The 20247-nt window shown below is 48.3% G+C and overlaps 1 protein-coding gene across 23 annotated transcripts in view; it reads right to left on the minus strand.

Annotated features, from left to right (window-relative positions):
• The window catches only part of Nfasc (neurofascin), a 186621-nt gene that overhangs the window by 87204 nt on the left and 79170 nt on the right, over positions 1-20247 (minus strand). For all 23 annotated transcript variants that reach the window (XM_063271974.1, XM_017598650.3, XM_063271966.1 and 20 more), the window contains 1 exon segment: positions 13284-13401. In XM_063271974.1, coding sequence (XP_063128044.1) covers positions 13284-13401 — 118 coding nt within the window.

Genomic DNA, 20247 nt, shown 5'->3' on the forward strand with positions numbered 1-20247 from the left:
CCCCAGTTCCAGGGTGGGGCCCCCAGCAGTACAATCAGCACTGCCTGAGCCTGACACAACTATTTAGGAACCAACAGACACCTGCTGGTCCTTGGGGACTTTTATTGTGACGGCTGGGGTAGGCCAGTTCTCTTCCTCTTGAGAGAGGTCCTGCAAGAGTTTGTGAGGGGGGATAGGCTTCAGGCCTCAGGGGGCAGTGAAGTCTCCAGGTGGATTCTGAGACACAGCATCTCCACCGACCAAGGAAGAACAAGGGAGGCTGGATGCCTCTGACTGAACGGCATCTCCCTGGAGCCAGCCAAGTCATAGGCTCACTCCCTTTATTTACGCTATAGACACGTGTGTTAATAAATCCTTCCCGTCTTTCTGCATTGCCCTGTTAATCTGTGAGTGCAAATCCGAGTTTTGTGAGGAGCTCAGACACGAGGAGCCACTCCTTCTCTCCTCAGACCCCACTGCTCCCAGCCCAGTGACACCCACACGGCTTTATGACCTCCACACTTAACTGTCCGTCCTCAGTGCCTGGAAGGGCTCAGCAGCATCACACAGAGGGTGTAGACCTCTCTGAAAAGGCCCAGAGAGTAAAGCGACTAAGCTCTGTGAGATGAACAATCCCCGCCAAGATACTACCTTTACCATAGGAGTATGAAAGCAGCCGTGGCGTGAACAAGAAGCCTGTGTTCCCATGACATTCCCACAGGAAGGAGCCGGAGCGCCACAAGGGCTGTAGCTTGCTAATCTCTGCTTCTTGTTTTGGGATCAGGTCTCACCTAAATGCTAATGGAAGGTCTCCGTCCTGTCACTTGTCCTTCCATCTTGAAAATGGACATAAACCCGCATCTTCAGGGTCATTCTGAAGAGCAGGTGAGGACAAGGCTCAGGAGCCTGCCGCATGCCTCCAGGCAAGCCGGCTGCACTTCTGCAGCAGCCAAGGCCGCACACCAGTGACTAACCCCTGGTGAGTTCACAGGGTCTGAGGAAGGCAGGGTATATCTACTTTCTCTGCACACCCTAGTGCAGGGTGACCTGTGACCTCCCTAGGACATGGCTGGGTGGGACTTAGTAGCAGGCTGCTTCACCCTACTGCACCCCTCTGCTCTGGGTGCAGTCCAGGAGAAGCACTCCCTAGGGGCTTCTTCTCCCTTTGCCTCCACTTCTGCCAGCTCCAGATCCATAGGTGACCCGGGAAGGGAAGGAGGTGCCACACTGGACGATGCCCATCCCACCTCCAAGGCCTCCCTAGGATTTGAGAAGTCCTGGTCACAACTGGCAGGCTCTCATAGGTGATTGGTGGGTGGACAGGACATGGCATGGAGAGCTTCAGGTTGGAAAGCGGACTATCTGCTGCTGTGAGCTGGCCCTGGGAACACAGAAGGAGGAGCAAGCGGGCTCATGGTCAGGGATCAGGGCTTGGCATGGGGTAAGCTCCATCTGAAGTGCCTCTGAGCCATGGATAACTTGTAGGCTCTGCCAGGCTGTGTGCGTGAATTAATGCCTAGGGATACACCAGCAGAGTAGAGCGGAGGCTACGTGCCAGCAATTAGCTCTTGGAATAAGCTAATCCATGACTAGAATAGTACTCCAAGAACCAACTAAGGAACACATTCACACATCACTGCCAGGGGAAATTGTGGGGGAGCCGAGAGATAATAAAAGCCCCTGAAGCCAACGCAAACCCCAGCCACTCCCATTACAAAGACAGGCAGCAAGGCTGATCCCGAGAGCGGCCTGAAAACAAGGGATCATGGGATCAGAGGAACATCTGAGTGTGGGGTGGGAGATCCACCAGGGCTCAGGCTCATCCCACGTGACTAGAGTTCTGCCTGGAAAGGCAAGCACCCCCCAAACCCTGGAACAGAGGATGCAAACTATTCACTCCTAATTCGAGCCCATGGCATTCGCAAACGGTTTCTATCAGCGATTCTCAACCTGTGGGCTGAAGCCCTGGGGTTGAATGACCCTTTCACAGGGGTGGTTTATCAGATATTTACATTATGGTCGTAACAGTAGCAAAATCTCAGGTGTGAAGTAGCAATAAAAATAATTTTATGGTTGGGGGTGTCACCACAACATGAGGAACTGTATTAGCGGGTTGCAGCAATAGGAAGGTTGAGAACCATTGGTTTATACATTAAAAACAAATCCCAGGGGTTCCGCCTGTCAACAGAATCACATTCTTTTTTTTTTTTCTTTTCTTTTTTTCGGAGCTGGGGACCGAACCCAGGGCCTCGCGCTTGCTAGGCAAGTGCTCTACCACTGAGCTAAATCCCCAACCCTCAGAATCACATTCTTGCCCACAACCTTTTTTATTGCATCTCCTTCCTCGAAGGACAGAGAACCCTCCATGCTGTGTCTGCCGGAAAAGGATGAAGCCCCTGTTCTCACATTCACCCCACAACCAGCAGCCTGGGTCTCCTGTCCAGCCCCAACTCAAACCTGTCCTTCTTGAGTCCCAAATCCTCTCCCCTTATTTTGTGTACTGATGTCCTCCAGTGTTCAAGGTCCTCACCGACTCCTCCATGTCAGGACAATTTCCTTTGCTCCCCAACATGCCCCATGCTCATCCTGTGGTCATTGCCTCCCGCCTTGTGGGAGGAGTCTGGAGTCAGCGTCCTGTACCCATTCTGATCAATGTTGAGTCTGCATTTTGTCTCCCGCTGCAGTGAGACAGCATGACAAATCCTCAAGAGCAGCCGCGGTATTAGACACTTCCTATTACCAGGAGGTATTTGGCTCATCAATAAATCTGCCTAATAGATCCTCAATTAATGAAAGGCCTGATGAATCTGCTGTTAGTGGTTATGCAGAAGCAGCCAGGCAGAGGCAATCGCTGGTCACTCTTAACTCAGGCATCCTCGGAAGCATAGCCTCTTACTGCTTGACAGACCCCCTAGAAGTCTATTTTCCAGAATGCTCCCCCATTGTTCTCAGCTTTCTTGCTGCCTGACTTCAGGCAGGACCACCCTCAGTGCCGTCCTTACCGGCTCTCAGAATCCAGCTGTGCAGGCGATTTTCTGGCCTCCCACCGTTCATTCTAGGGCATCAGCTCTGGTTCAGAAAATGCTTGGAGGCAGAGAGGTCGGCTTGAGACACCCAAGGTCTCACTCAGTGATCACCAGTGACACCCACTCCCACTCTGTCTCTCTCAACCACCCAAGCACGAGCCACTCTGCCCAGCTCATGGGCATCTAAGGCCAACACGTGGGCTCTCTGGAACTCAAAATACCAGCCAAACATGGCCACCACAAGGACATAAAACACCAGCAAGGAGGAGAAAGGCAGACGGGTTTTTGGAAGGTGATATCAGACAAGGAAGCAGTGTGGAGGAGCTCCTGACTTTCCTGCTGTGACAGCATCTGGCACTGTGTCACTGTGTCTCTTGTCACAGATGAACTGTCCCCACGGCTCTGCATCTTCTGTGAAAGCCAGTCTGCCCACACGATCGCCTCCTACTGGAAGACTCAAGAATTGCGCCATACCAGGATGCCTCTTGATGGAGAAGGCATTCTTTCTCCCAATTCTTGCGCTCTACCTTCCTCCTGCCCAGCGGGGACAGACACTAGCTTCCTGGCCCATGTGTGGGCCAACAGTCATTTAGGACTTTCGCATAGCCAAGAAAACCTGGTACAAGGCTGACTCCCTGACTGCCTTCTTGGGGCTGGGAGGGGCGGTCTCCAGCTGCCATGGTGTGCCTCGTGGTGGTGCTTTGTGCTTGGCTCCATTCCACTGTCAGGAGGCGATAGAGAGGAGTGCAGCCTCCTTCCCACTAAGGACATAAGCAGGTTCCCAGCCCTGCAAGCCTCAGCTAAGGCCACCGAGACTTCTGGAAAAGGGGAAGGTGCCAGGCAGTCTTCATTCATTCTCTCTGGGGAAGGGCAGAAGAGGATGCCTGGGTTTGCATTAGCCATTTGGCTGAAAAACAGCGTTTCCTGCACAATAATCAGAAAGAATCTATAGGCTGGAACCTGATACTTTCTGGTGAACCACCTGGCTATTGAGCTGGGGAGGAGGGGATGGAAGTAAGAAGTGACCTTTTCCTCTAGGTGATGACCAGGAGGACCTAGGGGACATCTAGTGTCATATCATACTTCCTGGGGTGGGAAGGCATCCCAGGACACTGTGTTACTCACAGGCCACCAGCAGGACCAGCACTCCACAGAAGGCAGCAGCTTCCCTGGAGTAGGGGTGGCCTGCATCTCTCTGTAGGGACATGTATAGAACTTGTGCTCTGTACTGTAACTGCACCTTCTGGGTCTGCACGTGCCTTTGAGCTCTCTGATCATCGTGGCTCTTTAGACTGATTTTTCTCCATTCTTCCTATCGCAACAGCAGCAAGATGGACACCTTTGCATTTCCATGCTCGTCCACACAGGAGGTGGAAGGCTGCCTTATGCTTGCTCTGACTCAGGGTCAGCTGGAGCCCAGCACATCTCTGTCTCGTATTTCAGGGAAGCCCACCCAACCAATAGTCACTGGGTCTCATAGATGCTATGATCCAGCCAGCTGCTAAGAGTTCCTTACTGTATATACACATTATATAATGTACATATATACATATATTATATACACGTAATTATACATATATATGTGCACACACACATATATACATATCTGCATATATACACACATAGCTATGTATATATATAACTATATATGGATATATGCACACATATATGGATATGTACATATGTATGTATATGTGTATATAGATATATATAGCTCTATTGTTCTCTCTCTATATATATATACATATATATATATATATATATATATATATATACATATTTCTTCTCTTGTCCTTTTAAGAACAGAACTAAAAACCACATATGGTTGTAACCATCAGGGTTCACCCTAGTGGACAGTGTTAGCCAGCTAGATCCTATGTCCTCAAAGCTCCACATCCTTACAGACCAGCATCACCAGTTGGAGTGCTGCCCAAGTCCTTGGTGTAACATTTCACATTCAGACCACAGCCCAGGATTACAGGAAACCTACCCAGGGAGACAGAAGAGCAAGCGAGGAGAAAGGCAGAGAGATCTCTGAAAGAGGACTGGGTTGGGTAGAGAAGTGGCATCTGCTTTCAGAGAGCAACAACCACCGGGAAGGTTAGCCTTGCACAGGCTGCTGCTGCCAGAGCCACACAGGACAAGTCTGAGGGAGACGAGATGACTCTTGGCTCCAGGGGAGTGCTGCAAACTAAAAGGGACAGGAGCCCTGCCTCTGCGGCACCCAAGCCAGCTTCTCTCTCCCTGGGCTCTCTGTCCTGGTTTCCACCATCCAACAGAAAACACTCTCAGCACAGAACACTCTACTGGTCTTTCTTCACAGGGGGTGGGGGCAGCAACAGGGACTGGGGTATCAGGCAGCGCTCCAGCTGTCTCCCCAGCTTGCCACCAATAAAGGGAGTGGGTCACAAGGCTGGGGAGACAGCCATCACAAGCCTGTGTGGCAGACCCCAAGGGTGAGTGGGCTCAAGTGTTGGGTTGAGTAAGGAGGGACCCAGATGGAGGGAAGCTGTAAGCAGGAGGTAGAATGCCAGAAAGGGATCCTTGGCATTAGTATCAGAAGTCTCGGGGGCTCCTCAGAAAGAAGTGCAGAGTTCCCACAGGATGCAGCGAGTCATCCACCAAGTGACCGTGCAAACAAGACACAGTCTACCCATGCAAGGGGCAGTTCCTCAGCCACTCCGGGGAATGCCGTGCTTATGCCCTGCAGGTTGGAAAGCCCTCAATAATGTCTCGCTACGTAAAGAAACCAGACACAAAGACCGCTCACTGCATGGTTCCATGTACATGAAACCTCCAGAGTGGTTCTAAGGACATGGGAAGTAGGCTAATGACTGCCTAGGGCTGGGGACGGAGCGGGGACAGAGATGCTGATGGTATGGCTTTCGGGGGTATTGGAAATGGTGATTCAATTACAAAAATTCAGTAGTTGGTAGCTGCCCCACACTAAGCCCTAGCGAAAAACTATATACGGGAACTATCCTTGAGCTGTATCGATGGATTTATTGATGGTATGAGAACAGCGTCTCACTAAAGCAGTTATTCAAAGCACTAACGGAACTTAGAGAGCTTTGTTAGAAAAGAATCATGTTATTTCATAAAAGAATATGAATGACTAAATTTACAAATGACTAGGGGGTTGGTGGTACACGCCCTTAATCCCAGCACTCAGGAGGCAGAGTCAGGAGGATCTCTGTTAGTTCGAGGCCAACCTGGTCTGCAAAGTGAGTTCCAGGACAGGCAAGGCTACATAGAGAGACCCTGTTTGAAAAAAAAAGAAAACAAAAGCCAAAAAATGACTGCAAGAACTACAAAAATCAAGTTTCAAATGTTGAAAGGAATTAAATTGGCTGTTCATATTAATGGCACCAAAGAAATGATTGCCAGGGAGAAAATTATAAAGTTGAAAACGAAAGGTTAAAAGTGCCGCAAGACTGTGAGAGAATGGGAAGGTGACTCCAGGACAGCCCAGCATTTTCCTTTCCAGGGAAAGCAAGCCTCCCAGCCCTGTGTTCCAGACCTCAGAGCCACGCCCAGCACTGCAAGGTAGCTTCCCAGGCTCTCCCAGTGCATGTCCATTTGAGGTCCAGAACATGGTGCATACGAGGACACCTCTACTCATTGTGCTCGAGCACACACACACACACACACACACACACACACACACACACACACACACACACACACAGTGTTCCGTTATCTCCCTGGCATACCAGTCTTAAGAGTCTCAAACCCACCCAAGCCACAGTAGGTGCTTGCTGTCCTGGCTCTCTCAGAGCCAAGATCTCCCTTTCTGTAGAAGTGGGGCATATAAGCTCACTGTGGCGGGTGGTTGAGACAATAGTCTGATCAATCCATGAGCTTCTAACCCAAGCCTTTAACATCTGCCCCTTTAAGACCCACCAGACTTTTCTCCTTCCCACTAAATCACGACCACTTTGCTACCTGTTTTTGGACCATCTGGGTCTTCACATCGATTCATGTCTCTCTCATGGAGTCAATGCCTGTGCAGACCATGACACACTTGCCTGATACGCACTCTCGGAACCAACGGTTATCTGCATGGATGTGACCTACCTCCATCCAATGAGAACTGGAGGCCCCTGACAACCCAGACCAATCACATGACTTTGCACTCCTCATCCCTGTACTGACACACCCACCTCAAAAGCAGCTGAATTCCCCTCCCACCCAGCTCTTCCCAGCAGCACCCAGCCCTTTGGCCATCGGGAGAGCAGAGTCAGTTCTGATAGGACTTCCTTGTAGAGTCAATAGTGGATTTGCTGCTGATATTCCAAAGACAGGGCACCCTGTGGCATTTTACAAACTCCTGTCTGCCGTGACAAGTGGGGCATAGAAGAGCAGGGTGAAGCCAGCAGGAGAGAGCTACAACAGCCCATCCTCCTCCCTCTCTATCTCCTCCTTCTGCCTCCTGCATTTACATCCCTGGCAGACAGCAGTCTGCATCCAACTGCCACCCCAGCAGGCAGCTCCCACAGACAGGAAGAACGTGAAAACAGGAGGTGGGGAGGGGGCTGCAAAAAGGGGGAGGCAACAGACAGGGGGTGTTTTCCCCAAGTTTTAAGTACTGACATTTGGCCAGGAGTCTGGTTGTGAGAAAGGGTGGTGGTTGTGTGTGCCGCCAGACACTGGGAACACTGGTGGTGGAGCGGACAAGCTTCTCACAAGTCCTGGTTGTCTTATTAAAAACCAGAACTCGGGTGAGATATAGTGTCTCCAGAGAGATGGGCTTGGGTTAGCAGAAAGGACCAAGGCAGGGCGGGCAGCCTGTCATCTCAGCAGCTGGGAGGGAGAGGAAAGAAGACTGTGAGGTCAAAGCCAGCCTGGACTACACCATGAAAGGAGCTAAAAAAACAACTGTGAAGAGCTGAGAGGAGGTGGACATCAGGAGCTCCTAGGCACAGGCTCTTTGCTGCCGCCCACGCCCCACACCTACCTCTGCCTATCTCAGTATCCACGGTCAAAGGTGGCTAAATGTAGGTAGTCTGGAATCAGTTTGGGGACATCAAACAGTCTCCAACCAAATGCCCTGGTCCTGTGTATCCACAGCTGCGGGTCCTGAGCACACACTGTCTGTGAGGCCTGTGGCAAGGAGACTGTCTCTAGCTGACAGGCAGAGGGGCTTAGGGGTAGGAGTGCAATTAACCAAATGGATCCATTTGTGAAATTGAAGGGCCTGGGCTGCTGGGTGGTTTCCCTGCATGTGTCAGAGGACAGGTGTCTGCTCCCAGTGACCTCAGCTGACAAGGAGTTGATGCACTGGGCTTAGGAAAGTTCCTCCTGCTGGGGTGGGAGGAGAAGGGAAAGGAGCAGATGACTAGGGCAGCTCCAGATGGCAGTGGGCTGAGAACAAAGGAAGAAGGGACAGAGGCAGCCTGAAGGGCAGGGCTCCTTCCTGAGGAGGTTGCCCAGCTGGAACCACCAAGTCCTGAGTCACATCTGGGACCCGGAGGATACTTGCTCAGAATCATCATGCAGTGTTCTCATGAAACCCGAACAAACCACACTGGAGACACCCTCAGCTCCAAACCTAAAGTAAGCCACAAGAACCCGAAGTCCGAATGGTGGGCCCAAATGCAGGCACGGCACCATCTCTGGTGAGGCACTGTCAAGTCCTTAACCTCATGGCTTGGATTCTATCGTTATAGAAAGATGAATACGAAGGGGTCTCGAAGTCTCAAAGGACTGCCAGGGGAGAGAACATGGGATCTGCATGTGTGTGCAGAACACAGGGCCACACATGAGGAAGCACACATACGCACTATGTATGATAAGGATGACCACTGGCACTGGCCAAGAACCCAGGGGTGTCTTCTCATAACAGTCGCACGTCCATTTGCAGGGAGTCTCTGTGTTCCTTCAGGTTCTTCTATATCTCTCAGTCTTTGAAAGGCATTCCTTCACCACAGTCTGTCTGCTCAGCGAGACGTCACGGCAGGAAATCCAGCACACTTAGTAGATAGGATGAGAGAGGGGAAACTGAGATGGTGCTGAGGACTGCTGACACAGTCTGAGACACAGCCGCACTGAGCATGTCCTGATCAGGCACCTTGCTGTGGATGTCCAGAACTGCGCCTGGACAGCGTTGCTCACCGAGAGCTCCAGGAGAGTAGGTTAGAGACTCGACGATAATGAACAGGTACCCAATGAGGGCTGTGAAAGCTGAAAACTGGGGTCTTAGTTAGGGCTTCCATTGCAGTGAAGAGACACACGACCGACCGAGGTAACTCTTATAAAGGACATTTAATTTGAGCTGGCTTACAGTTTCAGGGGTTCAGTGCATTATCATGGCAGGAAGCATGGCAGCATCCAGGTAGACACGGTGCAGGAGAAGAAGCTAAGAGTTCTACATCCTGATCCAAAGGCATCCAGGAGGGGACTCTCTTCCAGGCAGCTAGGAGGAGGGTCTTAAAGTCCACCCCCACAGTGACACACTTCCTCCAACAAGGCCATATCTCCTAACAGTGACACTCCCTGGGCCAAGTATATTCAAACCACCACATTCAACGTTCAACTCCCTGGCCCCCATAGGCTTGTTCAAACACATAAGTCTATCAGGGTCATACCTAGCTATAGCATAATGAAAAATGCATTTAGTTCAACCTCAAAAGTCCCTATAGTTTATAACATTCTCAACAATGTTAAAAGTTCGAAGTTTCCTCTGAGATTCATGCAATCTCTAAACTGTAATTCCCTATAAAATCAAAATCAAAACACAAGTCATATACTTCCAATACTACAGGGTATAAATTATCATCCCAAAATATCATAGTGAGGAAATACTGGACCGACGCAAGACAGGAAACCCGCTGGGCAAACCCCAAACTCCGTACCTCCATGTCTGATGCAAAAGCAGCCCTCAGATCTACACCTCCCTTCATCTTTGTTGACTGGGACAACTTCTGTCTCTTGGGCTGGTTCCATTCCCTGTTAGCAGCTTTCCTCAGCAGGTATCCCATGGCTCTGGCATCACTAACAGCTTGGGCTATCCAAGGCAATTTTAATTTTACACCTTTTTATTCCAATATCTGGGACCCGCTCACAGTCTTCTGAGCTTCTCAAAAGGGCTGGCATCACTTCTCCAGCTCTGCCCTCTGTAGTACTCTAGGCTCTGGCTGATTCCACTCCATTGCTGCTACTGTTCTTGGTAATCATCCCATAGTACTGGGTCTCCAATATGCTGGGGTCTTCGCTGCAATGAGGCTTCACCAATAGCCTCCCATAGGCTCTCTTTCTTTTCTTTTCTTTTTTTTCTTTTCTTTTTTTTTCTTTTTTTTTTTTGCGGAGCTGGGGACCAAACCCAGGGCCTTGCGCTTGCTAGGCAAGTGCTCTACCACTGAGCTAAATCCCCAACCCCCCCCATAGGCTCTCTTGATGGGACCAAGCCTCAGATCTTTGCATGGCCCCTTCAGTCCTGGGCTCTCAACTGCAACTGAGGCTGCACCTTCATCAATGGCCTTCTCTGGACTCTCACAGCGCCAAGCCTCAGCTGCTCTCCATGACTCCTTTATGCCTTCAAAACCAGTACCACCTGGGTGGCTCTTACACATTACCAAGTTAGCTGCAGCATGAGGTACAACCTTAGCTATCTCCGGAACACAGCTTCTCTGTGCTCTTAGAAAACACTTCCCAGAGGATTTCACCTCAGTGATGCTGGTCTCGTTTTAATCACCACTAATTTCTTAGCTCTAGCTAATCAGCATCGATTGTCCCAGTAGCCCCTTCTATTCTTGACTCTAAAGCTAGAACCACTTGGCTGAAGCTGCCAAATTCAGCTGCTTGCTGGGGCTGTAACACGGCCCACCTTGTTCTATTACATTATCACCAGCTTTCTGTTTTCCAGCTCCTTCATTGCCTAAGCTTGGCTGTCTGGGAACTTGCTCTGTAAACGAGGCTGACCTTGAACTCAGAGATCTGCATACTTCTGTCTCCTGAGGTCTGTGATTAAAGGTGTGCACTACCAGGCCTGTACCTAAGCTTTTCTTCATCTGGAACTTGCTGTGTTCCAGGTCAGTCCTGAACTCAGAGATCTGCTTGTTTCTCTCTCCTGGTAATAAAAGGCAGTGTACCGTCATGCCTGGACTTAAGCTTTTCATGGCCACTGTGCCTCAAGATCAGATGAAAAACGTGTGTCATCCCAAGTCAAGATCTGTATCAAAAGCCTGTGTCTTCCAGCCTTAAGATCTGGATTGCAGGTCTGCCCTCCATTTCTGGATTGTAGTTCATTTCAGGTTAAAAGTCCATGAAAACAATAACCAGGTAGTAATGCCTAACATGATATAACGATCCCTTGTTCAACTGCAAACACGTCTGGTGGGATCTTGCCCTGGGGTCAACACTCCCTAAGTCTTCTCAAACACAGGATTTAACTCCATTGCACTTTCTGGGGCTGCTTTATTACTTCAACCATACATTTTGTATTCTTCCTTTCTAAGCTTGCTATGCTTGATCAAAATGTTCTTTATGAGAGTAAACCAGAGGACGAAGACTATTTCCTTTGTCAATGCAATTAATCTCTTTACGTTAGCCTCAGGTAGACTCTTCAGGGCCAAGAACAGCCACATTCTTCACCAAAACATCTCAATTAGAGTCTCTAGACCACACACTAAAATTCTCCTCTGAAGCATCTAGAACCAGGGCCCCACGGTTCAAATCACCCTCAGCACCAATGTCTTTCATAGTCCTATTAGGATGGCCTATTAAGCCCCACTTAAAGTATTCCATTGCTTTCCAAATCCAAAGTCCCCAAATCCACATTCCTCCAAAGAAAAACACCATTAGGCCTATCAGAGCAACATACCACAGTTCCAAAGTCCACATTCCACCAAACAAAAATATTGTCAGGTCTGTCACAGCAATGCCCCAGTCCCTAGTACCAACTTCTGTCTTAGTTTATGTTTCCATTGCTGTGAAGGGACACCATGACCATGGCAACTCATAAGGGACAACATTTAATCGAATCTGGCTTAGTTTCAGAGGTTCAACCCATTATCATCCTGGCAGGAAGCACGGCGTGTCCAAGGCAGATATGGTACAGGAGAAGGAGCTAAGAGTTCTACATCCAGGAGAGGACTCTCTTCCAAGCAGCTAGGAGGAGAGTCTAAAAGCCCACCCCCACAGTGACAAACTTCCTCCAACGAGGCCACATCTCCTAACAGTGCCACTCCCTGGGCCAACCATATTCAAACCACCACAGCCAGACTAACTCTTGGACTGAATACTGGAGAACTGTTCCCATACAATGTTATACGCCCAGTGAAAGAGACTAGCACATTGCTTTTGCCGTCTACCTTCTATGTGCAGTAGAGCAAAAGAAAGTAAAAAAGGGGATGGGAAGGTTGGTCAAGTGCAGTTCTTAACAATGGTGGGATGAAAAAGCCCCCAGGGTCAGCTGAATCTCTCCAGGGGCCCAAGGGGTCCAAGGAGGCTACTTGGATGGATCCCATGCCATGTCACCTTCACAATCTCTTATTCATCTCCCCCTTTGCCTCCTCAGCCTCTGGAAAGACAGATTCTGAGACTGCTAGAGCCAGCCAGACACCACAGTGTGTCAGAGATGACCAAACCCCAAAAGAAAAAGACCTTCCTCAGCCCAGGTGGCTGGGCCACTGTCTCCCACAGCCTCCCAGCAGTAGCCTGCCATCTTCCATCAGCTGCTCTGAGAGAGGCTAAGCCCTCAATTTTTGTGTGTTGGCCTCCCGACTCTTTCCGGGGAAGGCAGGTGCTTCCAGTGCTGAGATTCAACCCCAGAAGGGAACAGACAATGAGGACCCTGGATGCAGGGTGTGGCCTCAGTGCCACGAGCCTCCTTGCTCGTTGCACCCTGGACAGCCATCCATCTGCCAAGGCCCTGAGCCCCACCGAGAGGAGAGGCTATCAGGACTGCCCCCCATATGCCAGGGCTGCCGCTCAGGAAGTTCCCAGTGTGTAGAGGCCCAGGCAAAGGGATTAGGATCATTAACAAAGCTGTTTTTCAATTTTTCAATTAGGGTGGACAGGATAGACAATGACAGAAACTAATGCCAGCTGACTGCCCCTCCTAGAGCAGAAGGAGCCAGAGTGGCCCCCGCATAACCTCCTTGGAGGGCAAAGCCCCATCAGGGTTGTGGTTCTGCAGCTGGCTCTGGCTTCTGGGAGAAGGAAGGAGTCAAGTCCTTGAAAATTCCTGGGGCCAGGTAAAGAGTCTGGGACAGGGAGCAAAAGTGTCCCCTTCTACCCCACCCTCCATCTCGAGCTCAGGCCGGGTCCCATGCATACCTTCTCTGCCTCATTCGGCCTGCTTTTCGCAACACCAGCGGAGGCTCTGCTCCGGTTGACGGCAGCGGCAGAGGGCAAGAAAACTCCAGGCTCCCAAATCGCACATAAGTCAGTCAACCTGTGTGAAAGCAAACAGAGGAAAGAACCCCAGGGTTATTCCAGGTGTGTGTGTGGGAAGGCTCTGTGGTTTTTAACTTGTTCGTTTGTTCGCTCACGAAACGACATCTCCATGCATTTGTAGTTTTGCAGAGCATTAAGGCATCTTTGTTTACTTTGCAAGAAACGGGCAGGGTGTGTGCAAGGTGCTCACGCACTCCAGCGACTAGCCCGCTCGTCCACGAACTGCATCTTCGTGGTCAGGCATCATGAATAATTTGCTAATTCCCTCCTAACCAAAAGGAGTTAAGTTATACATGGAAGAGTCTCCCACACTCAAGGGAGAATTTACCCGTAAAGGTCTCATTAATTTCTAACTTCCTTAGAGAAGCCACTGTGGTTTCTTCCCCCTATCTACAGGGAAAACGAGGCCGTCACAAATACCCACAACACATCGAAAAGTATTCTAACTTGATGATGATCAGGAGCCCTGGCTTTAAGTTCTAGCAGGAGATGTGGCTGTCAACAAAGAGTGAGTCTTTACATGTGTGTTTGTTAGTTTGTTTTTCCATCTGTAAAATGGGAGAACATAGGATAGAGCATAGGATAGAGTGAACCAGGGAGGCCTCTGGGCCACTGGTTGGCGTCTGGGAGGTTCAAGTCCTGAGATGGTCAGACTCGACTGTGAACTTGAGCGGAGAAGCACCCTGGGTGGGGGGTGGGGGGGCAGTGAACCTCTGGGTGTGTCTGTGAGGGCGTTTCCAGATGACATAGCTCATCAATGGATTCAAAAGCTGAACGGAGGACTGGGAGGTGACGGAACTGTGGAAAGTGTGTCCCGCTTGGAGGAAGTAGGTTATGGGTGGGGGGGGAACGGAACGGAATTCTCTCCTGGTTTCTTCCTGTAACTGCTCTGCTGTGCTTCCTGGCTGCCCTCGGTTGAGCAATTCTGCTTTACTGCAACTTCCCTGCCCCTGGGAGCTAAATACCCTGTCACCCTGAGAAGAAAGGCTGACTAGCAAAATGTACCAGCTCCAGTTTGATAGGTTATTTCTCTGTTGTCGGTGAAATGAGCTAATTTAAGCCAGATTAGATTATATTAATGGCAGGTTTATTGGGAAACTGTACTTGAGTGAGTTCACTAGCCCCAAGGACCGGCACACACACCACACACACACACACACACACACACACACACACCGTAATGGGGGGGGTTATGCCAGGTAGGGACTGAGGGACACTTGGGAAAACCTGGAGGCCAGATGTGCTTTGCTATGTAAAATATGCACCCCAGTCCCTTGTCCTGGTCTGAAACCAAACACAGTCATTTCCAGCAAACATCTAACCTGTCTTAGTACAGATAATACATCTCATCTAAAGGCTGCTTGGCTGTATCACAGTAAATCTGCAGGACGGTAACCACTAGCACAGTGGGGGGAATGAGCTGTAGCCGCCCAGAGTGTTAAGAATGCTTTTAGACTTAGCAATCTTAGTTTTAAGAATCTTCTTGGAATATGATGCCCTTATGTGTCTGTCGTGACTTCCAGGGTCAAGGAGAGAGAGATAATAGCAAATATCTTTAGTACTCTACCATTTATTTTAGAATGGGGAAGGAACGCAAAAGCCAGTATGAATATGGTTGTGATTTTATATATGCTCAAAGGAAAAAGGACTAACTACGCATTAGAAGGTCACGAGGGATGGGGCTGGAAAGGCAGGGATAGGGGACAGGTTTTTAATATACTTCCCCTTGTGGCTTTGGAATATGCAAATAGGAGATGTAATTTTAAAATGTAACAAATTGTTTAACATCTCTAAAAATGAAAATAAGGCAGCATACATAGATTTAAACATGGCAATTTGTATTGTATCAGGCAGATCTGTTTTCAGGAAGCAAAGAACTGCTCCTTTCCTCCCAAGAAATCCCAGCTGCTTTCCATTCATTGCATTATGGAGGTTCCTACCCTTCCTACACCTGACAGAATAGTGTGAAACATCAACTAAAAGTCAGGCATGGTGGTGCATGTGTGTAACGTCAGCATCTGAAAGGCAGAGAATTCCAGGCCAGCCTGGGCCAAACAGTCAAACCATGTATCAATAAAACCAGCAAAACAGGAAACACACAAAAAAGAATCTACTGATTAAGGATTCAGACACACTTGTTTGTATCCCAAAGGCCAGCATCCCACAGATGCCTCTTTAGAGGACCACTGTATACCTGGGTTTGACCTTTCCCTGCCCGTGAAGGCAGGAGACAGTGCATGGAAAAGTACTTGGGGGAAAAAAATCTTCTCACAAACATTTTGCTGCTGGCCCAAAACTAGAGATTAACTCTCCCTTATGGAAAAGTTGTGAGATCAAGCAAGAGCTGTGATTTGAAGGCAGACAGACAGACACTCAGTAGAGAGGAATAGGATTATACCTACCACCAGCACTTTTATCATGCATGGGGGTTTGGGGTTATACAAGAAGTGAAACTCAGACAACAGGCTCACCGTCTGACCCAGGGACAGGAGGCTCCCAGGAAGGACACCTGACACCCAGGGTGCAGGGACCACACAGACACCTGATAGTGTGTGGACAGCAAGAGGAGCAGCTGTGATCCCAGAAGGACTGGAGCATAACGAGTTTTAAGAATCACCTCAGATTCTGGAAGGCCACGGGGGCCTGTAGTAGTCAGTACACACTGCTCCACAGGATGTCTGGGCTGGAGAAGTGTTGAGATTTAGTCTCTTGCTATGAATTGTGATGCTAAATTCTTCACCAGAAGGTCTAGGCACAAATGAATGAATGAATGAATGAATGAATGAATGAATGAATGAATGAGTGAGTGAGTGAGTGAGTGAATTCTCACATTTACCAGCTTTTGTTGTGCAAACCTTGATTCTTAATATAAAAATTACTGGTTAACTAAAAATGGCTACAGCCAATGACTGCAGGGATTAGAGGTGGGCGGGTTTTGAGTGACCTGGTTAAGGGTGGAGAAGAGAGGAGAGGAAGGATGAGGAGGAGAAAGGAGCAAGGGTCATGTGAGGGGATGGACTTTGAGCAAAAGGCCAGGAGAAACAGTAAGTATCTGGGGGAACACCATGGGGAAGTAGCCAGGCCAGCAGTTGGAAAAGCAGATTAGGGGTGAACCCCCTCAACACACACAGTAATTGTCAAGCCAAATAAAACAGCCAGAGTCGAATCCTATTTGTTCGTAAGTTGGGGACAAGTTTAAATTGGTTGTGCCACAGGGGAGGGTGCAGATGCTCCCAGGAGCAGGAGGCCCAGGCGTGTCGGACGATGATGAAGGAAGGCATGTCTGAGGCTGAGCCAGCTCCCAAACAGGCTTCCCTCGCTTGCCTTTTAATGTCTGCAGGGGTTCCTCACCTCTCCTCAGCAAGTGTTTATTATGCCCTGACGGCCTTTCCCTCTGCCACAGAAGAAATGTTGACACAGGAGAGTCTCTAGACCCATCTGGGAATTCTGTGGTGCCACGAAAGCACGCGTCCTAGAGGGACAACCCCTAATATTCATGGCTTTTTACTCTTGCTCTTCCTCTCTCTGGACACGCAGTCCACGCCCAGGGAGCCAAGATCGTTGTGTCTCTTTCTTTCCCTTCCAGAGACAATTTAAGATCTTACCACACTTATTATTGGAGTAGCCAACCCCACACATTCAGATTCAAAAAGAATGCATTGTAAAAATAGATTCTAATAGTAAATGTCCCTGCAAGCCTGCCCCATCCAGCTTCCTAAGTCTAGTTCACTCAGCTGTGCCTGGCCAGCCTCTGTCACCAGAGTCTGGGCGCCCTTCCAGAGCGAGTCTACACACACCACACACACACACACACACACACACACACACACACACACACACACACACACACAGAGAGAGAGAGAGAGAGAGACGCAAAAGCCCATATGCACAAAATCAGAATAATTAATAATAATAATTAAAAAATGTTATTCATGGTTTCCCTACCTTGCTCCCCCAGCCCAGTTAATGAATATTCTGGATACCATCCTGTATTGGTTCACACAAAGCTGCCACATCAACAGAACCTGAGTGTTACGAGATGTGAATACTTACCCTGTCCTTTCTGTTTTTTTTTTTTAATTTTTTATTATATATTTCTTTACTTACATTTCAAAGGTTATTCCCCTTCCGGGTTTCTCCCATATTCCCCTGCACTGGGGGTGGGGGGGGTCAAACCTTGGCAAGACCAAGGGCTTCCCCTTCCACTGGTGCCCCAACAAGGCTATTCTCTGCTACATATGCAGTTGGAGCCCTGGCCGGGGAGGTAGTGGTTTAGTCCCTGAAAGCTCTGGTTGGTTGGCATTGTTGTTCTTATGGGGTTGCAAGCTCCTTCAACTCTTTCAATCCTTCCTCTAATTCCCCCCCCAAGGGGGTCCTGTTCCCAGTTCAGTGGTTTGCTGCTAGCACTGACCTCTGTATTGGACATGCTCTGGGTGTGTCTCTCAGGAGAGATCCATATCCAGTCCTTTTCAGCATGCATTTTTTAGCTTCATCAATCTTATCTAGTTTTGGTGGCTGTATATATATGGGCCACATGTGGGGCAGGCTCTGAATGGCCGTTCCTCGAGTCACTGCTCTAAACTTTGCTTCCATCTCCCTCCTATGAATATTTTCCCCCTTTTAAGAAGGAGTGGGAGCACCTGCATTTTGGTCATCCTTCTTGAGCTTCCTGTGGTCTGTGGATTGCAACTTGGGTAATTAGAGCTTTTTGGCTAATATCCACTTACCAATGAGTGCGTACCAAGTGTGTTTTTCTGTGATTGGGTTACCTCACTCAGGATGATATTTTCTAGTTCATTCCATTTGCCTACGAATTTCATGAAGTTGTTGTTTTTGATAGCCGAGTAGTATTCCATTGTGTAGATGTACCACATTTTCTGTATCCATTCCTCTGTTGAAGGGCATCTGGGTTCTTTCCAGCTTCTGGCTATTATAAATAAGGCTGCTATGAACATAGTGGAGCATGTGACTTTGTTGTATGTTGGAGCATCTTTTGGGTATATGCCCAAGAGAGGTATAGCTGGGTCCTCAGGTAGTGCAATGTCCAATTTTCTGAGGAACCTCCAGACTGATTTCCAGGATGGTTGTACCAGTCTGCAATCCCACCAACAATGGAGGAGTGTTCCTCTTTCTCCACATCCTCGCCAGCACCTTCTGTCACCTGAGTTTCTGATCTAAGCCATTCTGACTGGTGTGAGAGACGGCTGGGCAGCTTATAATCATTTGACATAGAAAACAGCTTTGACACTTGTCTTTGGGTAAATGTGAATTCTTGCTTTTGCAAGGCTATATTTAAGATTAGTTCACTAAAGCAAAGTTTTTTTTTATTTAGAGAATACTTTATTAGTTTTTGTAATCAAACCCACGTAGATAAGACCTTACATATTTAATACAGTGCGTTACCCCTGTACACATGGAAAAAACTTAAGTTCAACATTTCTAGACCAATATGGCTGTTAATTTCTGTACAGTGCCAACTCAACACAGTAAACGGGGATACTTTTTTCCAAAGTTGACAGCACAGCTAAAGTTTCCAAAAATTCAAATTATATATCTGTATATATATATTTATATTTATATAAAAAGACCAATAATAGCAGTGTGTTATGCATCAACAGCAGCAACAGCTTTTCCAGGTTCTGCAGTCATCTGAACAAAACTGTAGAGACATCCAGCACACTCCATTAAAAAAAAAAGTAAAAAAACAAAACCCCAGAAAACAGCACAGTTCTGTTACTCTTGTGGTACCTGGCACCATTTTTTTTTTTAAATTAGCTTCTCAATCATCATCTGGAAAGAAAACATTCTGAGCAACATCATTAAAAACAGCTCTGATAAAGCACGGTCACTACTACGTATCATAAAGCAGGTACAAGCTATTTTACATCCACAGAGGTATGATACAGTACTGTCCTACATCTATAATACTAGAGGATACAATTTAAAAGGCATTATTTGAGACTTGATTCTACTTTTCCAGCAGAGGGCCCAAAGGATGGTGTGACACAGCTTTGTAAAGAAACATACTCTAGACAGGATTTCCTTTCACTAGTGGCACACTTCTAAGGATTCATTCTCTCCATGAATGTCAGCTAAAACCGTTATTAAAAAAATGAAATATCCCTAAAACAAAACCGTATAACCACCGGATTCACATGAAGATGACCTAGTGGAGACAAGCTGGACCTCACCTTACCAACAAGCTATCAAATCTGTTACGTTTAAACAGTGAGACCTCCAAGGAAGGAGATGCCAAGTAGTGCTTCAAAGCTTCGGACCACAATCAAACACAGCATCCTTTTCAACAGAAGCAGAAGCTCATCTGAATATGCTCAAGGATGCTGACACCAATATTTAATCATCTGTAAAGCAAAGTTTTAACCACTGATTATTTCGTCTCTGTGTGTGCACCATATGTGCAAGTGTATGGACTGCGGTCGCTGTGTGGAGGTCAGAGGACGCGTCTACCATGGACCCTGGGATCAGACTCAATCGTTAAGCTCTTGCAGCTCTACCCACTGAGCTATCTCACCTGTTCTTTGGAGTCAGTTTGTAAATGCCGACTTTTGACTAGCAGAGAGTTTGGATGACTTAAGTCTCCATGAAGCACATGAAACGTTGCTCTCCCACAGCAGCTTCTGGGAGGGGTTCCTGATTCTAACAGAGTACATCATTAGCTTTCGGCCTTTAGTTTCTGTTGGTCCAGCGCACAGAACTCAGTATCTCTTTCATGGTTTTCTTCCTATGACGAGCTGGGTGGCACGTCTTCATTTCTGTTGAGCTGTTGTTGCTCCTGTTCTGTTTGCTCTTACAGGTTGGAGGGAATCTCACTGTGAAAATTACC

The sequence above is a fragment of the Rattus norvegicus genome, chromosome 13, assembly GCF_036323735.1.
Source record: "Rattus norvegicus strain BN/NHsdMcwi chromosome 13, GRCr8, whole genome shotgun sequence".
Taxonomy (NCBI): Eukaryota; Metazoa; Chordata; class Mammalia; order Rodentia; family Muridae; genus Rattus; species Rattus norvegicus.